Raw genomic sequence first — 16,821 nt, 5'->3', positions numbered from 1 at the left:
GTATAAAGCGCAACTCTGCTTTGTTTACAGCGGTAAACAAGGAAACGATGTAGTGTGGTCGGTTCATAAGCAGTGTTGCAAAGTCAACACTTGGGTTTTCCCGCGTTGTTGTTCGTGTCCGCGGGTTGAAGAGACCCCAATAATGTGATATTTAGTCCCTGGAATGTAAATTTTACTGGAAGATCCCCACCGAAAAACATGTATTTTACCCCCGGAATGCGATTTTTACAGGGAACCCCCCCCCCTCGAAACACGATTGGACTAGTTTTATTGCAAAAACCTGGCAACCCTGTTCATAGGTGCCACCTGTTGTCAGAGAGTGCGTCTCATTCAGACCTGCTGTTTTTGTTTCGTGCAGATGTTTTATGTAGCAAATAAATAAATAACACCTAAATTCAGACCATTCTGTTTTTGTTTTAAATCCTGAAATTAAAAAAATCTAAAACAACTGCCCGTGCAGATCATGATTAAAATGCAGTGGTTGCCTCCAATTTCAAATGGCTAGATATTTTAGTTTAAAGCCAGTTTGTTTGTTATAAAGCAAATAGCCAATAAATAAATTTGCTTAAAAATCAGTATCAGTATCAGAATCCAATTTGCTAGTTAAATAAAAAATTTAAAAAAATCTGAATTCTGAATCAACTATGATCTGTGCATCACTAATTAAAATACTAAGTAAAAGGCCTCAAATTTGAAGTACAATCTGGGATGTCTTTTTCTATCAATTCTTCAATAGGTAGATCTTGTCTTTCATAAAGGCCGAGGTCAGGGATCTTGGGCCTAAAAAGGTTGGTGACCACTGGCTTAGAGAGGGTAGATAGTTACATTTCAATATGAAGGAAAGACCACCAATTTTATCAAAAATATGGTTGTGAATAAAATACCAAATGGACTTAGGGTTAGCTAGACATCTTTTAACCACCATCTGCTCTACTATTGGAGAGCACTTCCTTTTTTTAATTTATGTGATTTATTTTTCCAAATAAAATGTAAAAAAATATTATGAATTTATTTTGCAACTTTATTCTCAACAAATAAATGATTTGGTGAAGGTGATATACTCGATAATGCCAGATCGCACGTCATTACAACAACATTTACCATATTATCATAGATATACTGTATATCACACACCCCAGACTCGACTTGAGTGGAAAATGAAATTATCCGCGGTTGTGCGCGACTGCGCGCACTTGTTTGCACATGAGCAAAGGTGTTTTTAGGAGTCTAACTTACAAGTGCCAGACCACTGATTCGTCAAACCTGCTTGCTTGCAGTCTGTGTTATTCCGACTTTATTTTGTAGTAAGTAACGAATATGCTTCGGGGAAATGTATCAGAGTGAAAGTATACATTTTATTTAGGAAATGTAGTGGAGTAAAAGTGAAAGTTGACAGAAATAAAAAAACTCAAGTTAAGTACAGATACTCCTAAAAAATACTTAAGTACTGTAACGAAGTATTATTACTTCATTACATTACACCACTGGTAGCCACGGTGTAAGGTGGCAAGTAAATAAGTCTAGAATTGCACTGTCTGTTTATGTGCATCAATCGGAGTGTAAAACAGTGAGATGTTGAGGCAGGTGAAAAGCGTTTGGTTAATGGGGAATACTGACCTATTGTGCGTCTTGTTGCCGAACCCCGCCTTGATAAAATGATTGACAGGTTGGGGGCGTGATCAGCTCGGAATGCATTTTCAAATCCACATTGACAAACTACATTATGGCGTGGTATTTAATGAAAATGCAATTGAAATGTCTGAAGTGTAAGTGTCAATGCATTTAAGAAAAATAAAAGACATTTAAATCACCATTTTTGCAGCCATTTTGCTGCACATTTGGCTCAGAATGCATTTTGAAATTCACACTGCATTTTGCTACAATTATCACGCAGTATCACAATGAAAATGCAATCTCAAGTGTCCTACCCGTAAGTCTAAATGTATTTAGGAAAAATAGCATTTAAATGATCATTTTGCTACAGTTTTGGCTTGGAAATGTTAAACATATCTAATCAATTTGGGAAATACACTTTCATTTTCAACTTATAAATATATAACATAACATATAACTTATAACTTATGAAATATAAATTCATTATATTTCAAAATGAATTTTGCTACCCATATGCTTCCAAATGGCCCATAAATGCAGCGATTTCAATATGTGTGAGTAAGATCGTGTTTTTAGAGAGAGGTAAACTGGCAAGACAGAAAATGCAAATGTTAAGTCACGAAACGCTGCAGTATAATGAGCAATAATACTAGGAGTGTGAATGTGTGGTTTCATAAAAACAACCCCTGTCGCTCAACACAGTATGGGTAATATTGCAAAAACAAACAAATACTCCAACATCGTCTCGAGTCCATGGAACATTCTACAATACCAGTACCCATCACTCAGCAGGAGTGGTCATTTTCTGATTAATTTCACACATTACATTTATAATTTTGCAATAACTGAGCTGCTGGACAGTAAAAACGTCCACCAGAGATGCTTTGCATGTTTTTCACTTCCTCCACACAAACACACACACATCAGATCATTAACAGATGCTGACGGATGGATTTCAATGCCAGAGAAAGACAACAGGAAACAATGAAACATCGCAACATCCCTGATGTTATAATCCTGGATCAGTTTCTGCCAAGCTGTCCACACCATCCTAACAAACACAAACACAAAATCCTCCATGACTCAAGGTTAAAACCAGCAGAACACAGAGTCTGCAACCTAAAAGTAAGAACAGACTCAACACTGTCATTCATCACTGCTGCCACTGTGTGTTCTCTTCACACATGCTGTTCTCAGAGCATGTCTGTTTCTTTCTGACAGTGAAATGAGAGGAATAAGTGCAATAACAGACAGTGTAACTACGCTATCTGGCTATAAAGCGTGTATTTCTCCATTGACAGTTATTCAACGACTTTTTGGTTTTGTTTTTAAAAACAACATACGTTACCGTGCAAAAATTAGGGGTCAGTAATATTTTGTTTTAATAGATAGCTTTGCTATCACAGGGGGAAAAATTGCATTTTAAAATATATTAAAAACCCAAAGGAGTTCTTTTAAGTTGTAATAATATTTTGTAATATTACAAATAAATGCAGCCTTGATGAGCATAAAGCACAGCTTTAAAAAAACAAATCATACTGACCCCAAACTTCTAATATTTCATTATAGTGTAGTAAATCCTTCATATTTTCTATACAGAAAAATATTAGGTTAGTACTGCCAATGCTTAAATATTTACTAATATCTAAATATTTGCTAAGTAACACTTTACAATAAGGTCTCATTGGTTATCTTGTTTGTTAGATAACATGAACTAACAAAGATCAATGCATTTTTTACAGCATTTATTCATCTGCTAACCATTTTTCCTTCTTTATTATATTAGCTACAGTACATTAACTGCCATTAAACTTATTGTACATTTTTAAAAAATTGTAAATATGTTATTTTTTTCTTTTGATAACTTCCAAAAATTACAAAATGTGATTATGATTAGGTCATTGAAAGTTAGTATAACCTTTGACATGAAATCTAATTTACATGAGGAAAAGCAGCACATTTACTCCAGTATGGCACATTCAAAAGCAAATGTATCTACAGTACGAAGAACAGATTCAACATCTCAAATGTCAGAATATAACCTGCTTAAATTGTTCGGATTCAGTCAGATTTCCTGAATAGAAAGTATCTGTGTCTGTTCTGAACAACCGGTCTGTGTTTTGGGCCGTGGTTTGTATATAATCAACAAAAACTTTAGCAACATTAGCATTACTATGACCTTTCAGGGTCACAGTGTTACATTAGCTATAAATTAGGTATAAGAAAAGAATAAAATTAATTATGGTGATTATTTATTATAAACAGGGAAGACCTAAATCTAGTCCAGCATGCATTTCTGTGGCCCATGGTTGAGCTAAGAGCTGCAAATACCACAGAGCATGTGGAAATCCTCCAGTAAAGCACATCCTGTTTAATTAGACTAGATACACACAGTGCAAATGGAAAGCATCAGTGGTCACCGACTTGTAGAGAGTGCTGGTTCGGTGCTCAATGATGATAAACATTGGAATGCTAATTTATGCAAGTCAATGCAGAAGCAAGATAAAACAGAGAAATGTTTGTGTTTGAAAGTAAAACTTGCTAAATATATGCAAAGTATAATTTTAGCTATTCAAATTTCAAACAATACATGGATGAATAATTTTAATCTCAACTGAGGATTCTATTATAGGTGGAGGAGAGCGTGAGTTTTCTCCTCTCAAGGCTTTCTCAGGATTTCTCTCAACGGAGCGTATGACTGACTGTATGACTCACACAGAGTCTCGAGGGCAGGTGAGCTGCCGAGGTCTTCGCTCATTATTTTAGCGTGTGTGTCTATTTGGGAGAGCCAAAAAGAGAGAGAGACAGAGGGCGTATGAACAGATCTGCTGCACCATCCATCAGCCCCTAATGAGACCATTACTGCTCCAGCATGTCCCTCTGCCATTCAAAAGCATGAATGCCCGTCCTCTCACATGACTCTCCAGGTCTGGAGTAACGAGCAGGAATGTAGACTCATCCTCTGGTGAACTCAAGGCTCTGCTGTTGTCTGCTGAGATGCACATGAGTCAAGTTGGCCAGAGCAGAAGATCTATTTAGCCCTGACTATTTTTGCTTGTTCACTCTGCAAATTGTCTCTCTCAGATTTAGAAAACGTTTCATGCTAGCATAACAAAAAGGGGGCGCTAGAGATTCAAACTATGATTTAAGCTACAAACATTCACTATGATTTTGCTTAAGGTGTAAAATTAAAGGGATAGTTCATCCAAAATCAACATTGTCAACATTGGCTCCCAAAATTCAGACCTCAAAACATCTTTGATGTTCAACATAAGAAAGTAATTCATACAGGTTTTGAATGACACCATTTTCATTTTGGGGAATTATCCCTTTAAGTAACATTATGAATATCACATTGATTTTAATATACATTTTAATTAGCCATTCATTTTCCTAAATTCATTAGGCTAATTTAGACTCAAGAATGTGTCAGACTTATTTACATCATTATGTAAAAATATTTTACAATTTCTGTATGGTATGAATTAAAATGGGAATATTATTTATTCTTGCTTACAGTGACACTGTGGAAAACATACTTACAATTTTTATCTTTTTTTTTTTTTGCTAATTGAATTAAATGTATTTAAGTGTTTATTCAAAATTTGTTAAAATGATTTCTTTCACTGGAAAATCCAGAGCAAAATAAATAGTCAAAGCCTTATTTAAAAAATTATATATATATATATAAAATGTAAACATCAAACTATATTTCTTTCCTTTTTTAATGACTTTTGTTAAACCTACAAATTAATTAGTAACTTCTTTGAATGAAACTAGTTCATTTAAATGTCACCTGCAGAATTTTGACAGTTAATGTTGGGTGGCAAAATGCTACAATAAAAAATGAGCTCAACAGAACCTCAGAAATGTTGAAAATTCAGGTCACACAGGAAAAAAAAGTTACATAAATGTGGTAAAAAGGGCACATACCTCCCCTGTCCCTGATGGCCAGATTATTGCCCTTCTTCAACACAATGTCCAGCTGATACATTCCTGGCTTTGACGGGGGAGGAAGTTCTTCATTACTTGGCTCCACAATATTGATGCCCTACAGGAGGAGAGGAAACAGTGAGGTGGTCAGACAGGCCTATGTACACACTGTACCAAGATCTCATGCACATACTTCAGGAAATCTATACCCAGTTTAATGCTTAATGTTATGAAGACTTAGAACATGAAGTGTTGGAACATCAGCTTCTCCCACCAATACAGTGCAGCTCAATATAATAGAAATAGCTCTTCTTCAAGGCTCCCTCTCTTGACTGTAAGATATAGCAGCAGAGAGAAGAAAGGACGTTTGCATTTCACTCTGCCCTCACAGTTACATAAACATTCTGCCTCTACCGTCCCAAATGCAGACCTTACAACCTTGAGATGTTCAAAAGAGCCACAATCCTCACTTGCCTTGCCTTCTGAGAAACTTCAGGCTACAGTTCTGTGAAGGCCTGGAAATGTAAATTCTCTGCTAATGTTGTTGTAATGAGACTATTTAACAGTTACTCTGCCTCTGAGCAGGTCATCAGACCTTGACAAAGTATCAAAGAGAAACATTAAATCCCGATTAAACTGCAACAGAAGATAGAATGCTGATTTCCTGAAGACTGTAGGGATAACCATTAGCAGCTGTTTGATTAACACTGTTTTTTCCTTATTAAACAGGGAGCTAGTTTGTTACTCAACAAGAACTTATTATTATCCAAAGCTCCTCAGTTTCCAGTATTTACCACTTAGGCAGTCTGCCTCTATCCGTCTTCACTATACATACCCTGCACGATCAGAGGCATATGAAATCTGCACATTTATATAAAAACAACAATAACTCTGCAAATTTCCATTAAAGCGCTGTCACCAGTTTCTTGTAATAAGAAATATGCAGTGTACTACAGGCTGTATGCTAATAATGTTTACGTGACTCAAGGAGATGTTAGTGCACAGTAGTAAATTACTTTACTGCTTTATACCCTCATAGGACTTTGGGGACAGTTTGTGGTGACTTGGCAGTAATTCTTAAAGCATGTACACCCACACACACTTGCGCATCTAAACACCAATACACACACACACAAGCATTCACAATATGAAACACTAAATAAAACTGCTGATTAGCTGCCGATGTAACATAATGTGCTGTTATTAAATTAAATTAAATTAAATTAAACATAAAATAAATAAAATAAAATAAAATCTTGAATATTACTTTTGAAAAATGCAGTGGGGTCCAAAATCTGAAACCACAAAGAAAATTTAAATTCATTAAATGAATGAATATGTGAAAAATCCCCCCTTATGACAAAGTCATGCAGGCCATTTTCCATCCTGGTAAAGTAATTAATTAGCCAATAAGCAGCAAAAGGTTTGACTACTAAAAACTGTCCACAAACGTATCATAACACAAAGGTAATCAAATGAGGAAGAGGAGACAAAGCAAAATAGAAAGGGAGAGACACAATCGTATACTACATACTGCACTCGAATCAGTACAGAAACAAAAACATTCATCTACTCGCTGCCAAGAGGAATTTATTTTAATTTTGTTTTTTTGCTTTTTGCTTCATAAGAAAGAGTTCATCTTGAATAAAACAGCACCCTGACACTACTGTCACTCAACAAACACTGGTTATTATTCAGTCTTAAAGAATGACAAGAAGTTTGGAAAGTAATTGTGCCCTCAGGTCCTTGTTATTGTTGTGTTTGAAAATTTCATTTCAGTTTCAATTTGCTCATTATGACAGATTTCTTGCATCTAGCCATAGTTGGCTTCAGGAGCATTGGGGATATGAGACAAACAGGGGGGCATCATTAAAAGTTTGAAGCAAGGAAGGTTCAATCAAAGTTTTTGAGTCACACTCTATTATTAAGCATTAGACAATGACAGAGCCCAACACTTTTTAAAATTATTTATGTAATGTTATAAAGCAGAACATAACTGGGTGATATAGTAAATGAGTCATTTATTATACACGGATATGACTGAATTTGTACATGAAAATGTGGACTTGTAGGTTTATGATTCACAGTCACATAATTTTATTGTATTATTTCACTGAAACATTAAATTACATTATGGTTGGGGAATTTTTCAGAAACACCAACAATAGTGCAAAAAAATAATAATAATGAATATTTAAAAACTGAGAATTAAATCTGCATGTTTCAGGATTGTGTATTTTTTTTTTTTAATCACAAACAAATATGAAATATTATGTGAATTCCCTATTTATTATGTCTCCATATAGTCCAGAATTTTAAATATGCATTATTAATTTCACATGATCACATTTTAAGTCATTTACAAAAGCATAAAGATGTTTTTTCCTAGTTTAAATGCAATTTTGAGTCCTAGATTATTTAGTCCTTTGGTAGATGATGTGTTTAGCAGTTGAATGTAGGCACTGGCATACATTTCAGCTTACAACATTTATTGTTGTTGTTGTTGTTGTTGTTGTTATATTGTAATATTATTATTAAAATATAAACTGATCTGGTATTTTAACATTATTTCTCAGGCCTAACTTATTTAAAGAAATCTGAAAAGCATTTATTCTGCATTTCAGGGAATTTATTATTATTATGTACCAAAAATAACGACTATTGGTAGGTCAGACAAACTATTTATTTATTTATGGGTGGGGGTTGTTTTGTCTCAAAACGAACAACCTTTGTTGATGTAATTTGCTTGTAACTGTCATTTCTTTACTTTCCTGTTAAAATTCTTTTTACAAAATCCTTAGAAATAATAAAACAATAAAACAAACAGCACTTAGATATTTTCAAGTCCTATTAGACATACTGCATCTATAAGAATGGAGCAGCCAACCAAACACATCCAAAGTGAGATTAAGTCATCATCCCTGCATGCCCGATCTCTGCTGTGTATATGAGACTGCCAGCTCAGTTTACAAAATGTCATTGTAATGGTTCTCTCACAACCATGTTTCAATGGTTAACTGGTAAAAGTTTAATAACACTGATGATTGATGTGAAATATGTGAAATCATAGGAGCTTCTTCACAGAGGTATTTTCCATTGCATGGCGGTTCATCAGTGTTATCAGGACACATACGGTGAGTTGTGTATAGGTGGAGCAGCATGAAATAATAGATGTGCTCTTATTTGGCTATGGAGGACAGATTTGTTTATTTCCACGCACTGCAGGTGGCAAGAGATAAATTGCATTTGCATTGTTTTAATGTCATTGTAATGGTTCTCTCACAACCATGTTTCAATGGTTAACTGGTAAAAGTTTAATAACACTGATGATTGATGTGAAATATGTGAAATCATAGGAGCTTCTTCACAGAGGTATTTTCCATTGCATGGCGGTTCATCAGTGTTATCAGGACACATACGGTGAGTTGTGTATAGGTGGAGCAGCATGAAATAATAGATGTGCTCTTATTTGGCTACGGAGGACAGATTTGTTTATTTCCACACACTGCAGGTGGCAAGAGATAAATTGCATTTGCATTGTTTGTTTTTTTTTTAAAGGTTAGCCGAGAGCGGCTCGGATGTAGGTCATGCTAGTGGAGGTGTAAAGAGGATTCACCCAAAATGAAAAGTCTGTCTTTTACTCACAGTTATTTTGTCCCAAACCTTGTATGATGTTATTTTCTCTATAGAACACAAAAGTAAAAGCATGGATTCAGTGAAAATGAGTGATGACCACAGCTGTCAAGCTCCAAAACAGATGTGCTATAGGCCTATTCCACAGTTTTCTGAAGCCATACGATAACTTTGTGTGAACAGACTTTAAAATAAGCGGTTAATCACTAACAATTTTCTCTTCATTCCCTAAAGCTCTCAAATCTTATTAACATTTGCATATTCAAATACTGTTTGGCTCATCAAGATTTGTCATGTCAGGTCAGACAGCAGTAAAGCAGTACTGATTCTTGTGTGTCCTGTAACAGATCATGACATTGCAAATGTTACTATATACAAAACACACAAAGCTATTCAATGACTTCACAGGACTTTTAATAAAGTGTTTGTCATATGGACTACTTTCATGGCACCTTTGTGGGGCTTTTTTTTTTTTTTTTACATTTTACTAAACAGGCACTGGTCATCATTCACTTTCATTCACGTGCATGGAAAAGAGCAGCATGAACATCCTATTAAATATAATCTCTTTATATGTTCTACAGTTAAAATTAATATCACATAAAAGTGACTGAATAAGTGGCTGAATGAATTTAAAGGGGTCATATGATGCGATTTCAAGTTTTCCTTTCTCTTTGGAGTGTTACAAGCTGATTGTGCATCGCTAAGATCCCTGAAGTTGCAAAGACTAAAGTCACAAACCCAAAGAGATATTCTTTATCAAAGTTAAGACTCTGCCACGCCCCCGTAAAATGGCTAGTTCTAACACGCCCCCACATATCTAGGTCACGATGTGGGAATATTTGCATAATGCGCCCAAATGTTCACGCAAAGAAAGAAGGCGTGGTTTCAGTAACCGCAGTTAGTGTTGAAGCAGCATGTCAGAGAGATGCTGTGTGTTTCTAGACGAAAGCCAAAGCACTTTATTTGGCCTTCCGGAAGTAGATGCATTTAGGAATCTTTAAGATTACTTACAACAGAACAGCAATGCATTTTATGGACGACCGTTTCGTGAACCTAGGAGAGGAGGTAATTCTGACTTTGCTATGACAATCTGGCGCTTCTGAATCAGCTACTGTTTTGTTATTAGTTTAAGTATTTGCTATTGACAAATGCGGAGTTTTCATGTGTGTGTGTGTGTGTGTGTGTGCGCACACGCGTGTGTGTGTGAGAGAGAGAGAGAGACAGCGTCACATCACAGTGGAGTCAGCTGTCTTAACCGCAGCTTGTGTACTGCATCATTACTGTGTCTGTTCCCCTTTCGGGCTTGAACTGATGGTAAAACTAATGACATTATTTACTGTCTTTACATTTATTTTGAAAGATGAAGCTGGCGATTATGGTAAGGGGAGTTACATTTCCGACGCGTGCTTGCGGTGTTCGGCCAATCACAATGCACTGGGTCAGCTGGCCAATCAGAGCAGACTGCGCTTGTCGGAAGGAGGGACTTTGTACAAAACGAAGCGCTTGAGAGAGGCGGGGCATAGAGGACCTACAATAATGTACAGGATTTGAAAATTTATGTGTTTTTTGAACATTAAAGCATGTCAACATATTCTGTTACACCAAATACACAAAATAATGATCTTTTAAAAAGCATCATATGACCCCTTTAAATTTTTGTGTTAACTATTCCTTTACTTTGTGAGACTTATTCACACATTAAACTCACAATAATGCCTTTATATAATGTTCATGTTATAAAACAACAATATACACTTTCCTTTTCCACTGTGTAGGAAACATTAAATAAAAGCGCAACATATCAAACTCTGGACATGTTTGTACTGTCTCCATAATTCTGTTTGACTACCATGATTGATAAATGTGACTGAAATATAATCAACGTCTCTATTTGCAACGTTGACAGTCTGCCATCAGGCTAAGGGCTTTGGATAACAACAAATGTGTCATGAGCCACTACAGTAATTTAAGTTGCAAACACTGATAGATATGTTTTAAGAGATAAAGAAATTAAAATGCCAATACTATGGTACTTCGACGCATGCCACAGTAATGAATTATTACCATATTCATTTCAACATAAACCAGGGGTGTCCAGTCAAGTCCACTGTGTAGGAAACATTAAATAAAAGCGCAACATATCAAACTCTGGACATGATTGGACTGTCTCCATAATTCTGTTTGACTACCATGATTGATAAATGTGACTGAAATATAATCAACGTCTCTATTTGCAACGTTGACAGTCTGCCATCAGGCTAAGGGCTTTGGATAACAACAAATGTGTCATGAGCCACTACAGTAATTTAAGTTGCAAACACTGATAGATATGTTTTAAGAGATAAAGAAATTAAAATGCCAATACTATGGTACTTCGGCGCATGCCACAGTAATTAATTATTACCATATTCATTTCAACATAAACCAGGGGTGTCCAGTCAAGCTCCTGGACGGCCAACGTTTCAACACACTTGCCTGAACGTTTCTAGTGTGTTTTAAGACTTTGATTAGTTTGTTCAGGCAGGGCTGTACAGTGCAACATATATGATGCACGTGCTACGAAAAAACTGGTCTGTGCGATGAATACATTTACCACTGTAGCACGCGTGCGATACAGTTTTGCATGTTCATAACACAGCCGCTTAATAGTATGAAGTGAGTTCGTTGTGCTTGTTTGTGTGTGTGAGATTGATTATACTTGGTAGTTAGGATTGTGCGATATGACGATTTTTGATCATGTACGATTAAAATGTCTCCACGATCTGCTTTTGAAGAAATATCGTTGTTTCGTGCTACAGCGTACATTCTATCAGCTGCAGTTCTGGCGCCTCCCTCTGTCTCAATATAATTTACAAAGCCACATGCATTCACATCAGTGTTAGCTCAGCGGTAGAGTTACTCTCACGGGACACTGCACTTATGCGCAATCACAAAACTACATTATTTCCATCTGCGTTAAAGCAATACCGGTTAAACATTTAATTCACGTGTTGTTCTGCATGCGCGTACTCATGAAGCACCACTGAGAGCCTGTCAAAAAGCGCCTGATTATTGGACTAAGTTGTCTTTTGCGTCTGATTGATTTCACGTCTGATACTGTCAAAAACACACAAGGTTTACATATAAACACAGTTGGTTATGTCTAAAAGGAAAGTAAACAGTTAAGAGAGAAACTCGTGAAGCTCTTAAAGGGACAGTAGCTACTAAACATGCTGCCGACTGTCATTAAAGGGATAGTTCAGACAAAAAATTAAATTTCTGTCATTATTTACTCACTCACATTTTGTCCCAAACCTGTATTAATTTCTTTCTTGTGCTGAACACAAAAGAATATATTTTGAAGAATGTGAGTAACCAAACAGTAGCTGGTCCACACTGACTTTTACAGTAGGAAAAAAATACCAGCAACTACTTGGTTACCCACATTTATGTCCAACAGAACGAAATAAACTAATTCAGGTTTAAAACAACTTGAGTAAATGATGGTATAAAAATGAAACACTATGACAGAATTGAAAGATACTAAACATGCTGCTGACTGTCATTAAAGGGATGGTTCACCCAAAAATTTTTATTTCTGTCATTATTTACTCACTCACATTTTGTCCCAAACCTGTATTAATTTCTTTCTTGTGCTGAACACAAAAGAATATATTTTGAAGAATGTGAGTAACCAAACAGTAGCTGGTCCACACTGACTTTTACAGTAGGAAAAAAATACCAGCAACTACTTGGTTACCCACATTTATGTCCAACAGAACGAAATAAACTAATTCAGGTTTAAAACAACTTGAGTAAATGATGGTATAAAAATGAAACACTATGACAGAATTGAAAGACAGATGACAGAATTTTCATTTTTGGTGAACTATTCTTTTAATGTTAATAAAACAACAAAACACAGAAAAAAAATCACTCACTGCTCTTGACTGACGAACTTATCATCAGTCAGTATAATTGATGATATATAGGCTAGTGTATATAGTGTTTTATTTTAATATGTGTTCATTCAATTCAATTCATTCAATTAAAGCGCTGTTTATTTTATTTGTATATTATGTGTATTTGTGATGTATATCTTTGTTCTTATTTTCTAATAACAAAGATAAAATAATGACAAATATTTTCATCTTTGCTCACTTTGGCCTAAATGTCTGCCATTCTTTTTTATTATATATTTGGTTAAGGTGTAAGAGGTGTTATGTTTCTGCACTCTTCCATTTTTAGCAAATTAAGAAAACTTTGTCTAAAAACCATTTTTGTGATGGTTTGTATTTTTTGTGCTCTGTATGAAACATCAGTGCCTGTTTAAGTGATGAACCCCCTTACTTGTGTTTGTTTTCAGACATGATAACAGACGTTTTATACTTGTGCTACAACTTTTTGGCCTGTGCTACAAAACTTTCAACCTCTGTAGCACCAGTGCTATGTGAAAAAAAGTTAACGTACAGCCCTGTCAGGTGTGTTTAATTAGGATTGGAGCTAAACACTGCAAGACAGCGGCTCTCGAGGAACTAGTTCAGACACCCCTGACATAAACTAAAAAACGTAATGTGTTGCATATTTGTTTCATGCTGGGTTGATGGAAGAACAGGAATCACCAAACACTGTACTTAAAGGAAACTTTCCCCATTAAGCATGGGTTTCAAGTAATGCCTGGATTCCTAGTATAACTGACCCATTATCCTTTATAGCTGCAGCTATTTTCCATACAAACAGTGTAGGTCACAGGGCCATCAATAGTCCATTCATCACTTTCCTAGCCTGAGCACAGTTTCCCAGGCTTTTTTATATCTTTACAAAGACCTAAAATCAATTGAGGTTTACACCTACTGGCCATTAGTATTAAATGAATAGTACAAACTAAAGGCTACCATTAAAAATGGCACGATCTGTCACCTCTTCTATTATATTCAATGTGCGTGACCAGCAGCAACCAGTTAAATTTTTTCAGACCATTCTGTGTAGGCATTTCATTATCATTAAAATGTAATGAGTCCTCCTGACTACCAGGAAAAAAACTGTTTTGTGAATTTAGTATTTTGTCATGTCATTACATTGTTTTGAGCATAAGAAAAATAAAATGTTTGAAAAATTATATTTTATTCATATGTTATGCCTCTGTAGAGGACATAGGGACTTTAAAAAGTCCTGTTTTTTTAATAAAAAGACATGAATAAACATGAAAAGGCAAAAAGAGTGGGATTTTTGTTTTAATCAGAAATCATTTTTCATTTTTTTATACCAAACTTTATATAAAGATGATTCTCAACTATGTTATGAAAGATATTTTTAAAAACCATTTTCTAATTTGCATATTAATGTATTTTTGTGGCAACATAGAATGAACAAATAAGTGCAATAATGGGAGTAATAATTAGCAAGATAATCATAATAATATCTAATATTTAATAGGAATATTGATATATAATTTTTTTCTCTATTCATTTGTTGTGTCTCCCAAAATGTGTAATAAACATGCTTTAAGTCCTGGTGTCCTCTACAGTGGATATGTATGAAATTGATGTCCTGTTTCATAACAGAAGGTCATATTTTGATTTGAAACCCCATAACATTTTCCTGAGATGTTGATTTATGACAAACAATTTGTCAATTAGTCAGATTTAAATGATAATTACAAAATATTATCTTATTTCCATTAGGGTGCTACATTTGATCACTAAATGAATGTCCGCCATTTTTAAAGAACAAAGAGAGGGCGTGGTCATGGTGAAACATCCAATCATTTGGTATCTCTGAAAAGCCCTGAATGAGCTCTGTACAGGACATCCAGACTTAAAACTGTGACATGTAACGTCTCAGAGAAATCGCTAAAACATAATGTCCTCTACAGTGGACAAAACTCCATAGCTAGTAGTCAGGAGGATATGTATAATTTCAGTTAATGTACTGTAGGTGAACAATCAGAGTTCAGTGTTCAGTCACGAGTCATAATCGAGTGTTTTACTGGTAGGCCTACTTTCACTGTAGAGGAATCCCTCAGCAGGATTTACATCACAAAACGTTAGTATACATAATGTATGCAGTTCTCCTGTCAAAAGACTGGTATTCATGTGGAAAACAGAAAAAAAACGTTCTAGAAAGCAAAGGAATTGCAAGGTGGAGTTGTCACATTAACTCCATGAATAGGATTTAAACCAATCCGTTTCCAACAAGGAGCTTTTTCAGCAGTTTTTTTTTAAAGCACATGTGAAACCATACCTATCTGAAACCATAATTGAAACCATTTTCAGCAGGAAGACAGAGGTTAACTAAAAAAGCAATAGCCTGTGGAAGTAAGGTTAGCTGCAGCAAGGGGCTATAATATTTTTGTTCAATATTTTTCTAATGACAATTTTATGATCGGTTTATAAAGGCTACTATGAGCACCTTTTCCCCATTTTTATCACAGAATAAGGCAGGAAATTTATAGGCTACTAAATTATATGTCAATCAGTACTGCATTATTCATAAAGTTTATTTATTACCTGGAGATAACTTGATAAACACACATAAACCGTATATTTTTGCAATCGTGTGTTTATTGTCTTCACATTTTTTTCTGCTTTTTATTCAGCTCAGCTACAGCAATAGCCGGATGCTTTTGTCCATATTAGGGTTTCCTGCACGTCATAAGCATAGAGTGTATAAAAACATGGACATAGTGTCTGTGACGTAACCCGTAGACTTCCGACGAGCATTTCGAAGACTAAAGTAGGCGGAGCCAGCCGTCGCCATCTTGGCAGCGCGTCACCGCGTGTCACTCCCAGATAATCCATAATAATTATGCGATATGAGATCGTTCCGTAACTCCCCAACCGGACTTCACCGGACAATGGCACCTTTTTAGTTACACCCAGGTAAAGTTGGGCATTTTAACATGGGGAGTCTATGGGATTGACTCCCTTTTGCAGCCAGCCTCTAGCGGCCAGTTGATGAATTACAGTTTAAGTCACTTCCTTGTTGGCTTCACGAGAGAGAGCGGGAGGTTGCCGCTCGGTCATAAGTCATTCCTTCTATGAGTCTGTTTTGGACTTTCTGCGCGAGAGCGTCCTCTGGCTTCGAGTATGAATTAAACATACACTGCATGAGAGTGTTGAGCGCTCCAGATATTCACGTCTCCTCATTTTGGATATGAATAAAACGTCAGGTCATGCATAGACTATCGATACTGTCTCTTTGAATTTAAATCTAGAAACCTCTACGTGAACACACCTGCCAGAATAAAGTGCGGGGGACGAAATTACATTTCTTTAAAATTAAATATTAAAAATGCAGCTAACGTTCTACACACAGCAATATAAACAAAGGTGCCTGTTCTCATTCGTTCTTGCTGTTTGATTGGGAAAAGCTTAAAGGGCATCGAGGGGTCTTGTCTTTATGTTATCTGACTAAAAAACTATTACTTTGAACTTTTTTTATTACAGTATTTATTTTAAAAACAGTAGAGTACCTTAAAAATAATTATCACAACCCTGATAAAACAGGCTCATACTGATTTTCTCATCCTCCGATTTATAGGCTACTTATCAATCCTGTTTTTATCATCATTATAATATAAAAAATGAATAAATTCAGAACAGGATTATAATATAATTCTATTTTAAATAAGACAGAAATATTTTTTCTACAACAACA

The 16,821-nt window shown here is 35.5% G+C and overlaps 1 protein-coding gene across 1 annotated transcript in view; it reads right to left on the bottom strand.

Annotated features, from left to right (window-relative positions):
• LOC107587547 (multiple C2 and transmembrane domain-containing protein 1-like) overlaps window positions 1–16,821 on the bottom strand; it is a 202,866-nt gene that overhangs the window by 108,995 nt on the left and 77,050 nt on the right. Inside the window, exon 2 of the mRNA XM_016275362.1 lies at window positions 5,548–5,665. Within this exon, the coding sequence (XP_016130848.1) occupies window positions 5,548–5,665 (118 nt within the window). The remainder of the gene's footprint in view (window positions 1–5,547; window positions 5,666–16,821) is intronic.

The sequence above is a fragment of the Sinocyclocheilus grahami genome, unplaced genomic scaffold, assembly GCF_001515645.1.
Source record: "Sinocyclocheilus grahami isolate Dianchi unplaced genomic scaffold, SAMN03320097.WGS_v1.1 scaffold93.1, whole genome shotgun sequence".
NCBI lineage: Eukaryota > Metazoa > Chordata > Actinopteri > Cypriniformes > Cyprinidae > Sinocyclocheilus > Sinocyclocheilus grahami.
This window is presented reverse-complemented; position numbering and strand designations above follow the sequence as displayed.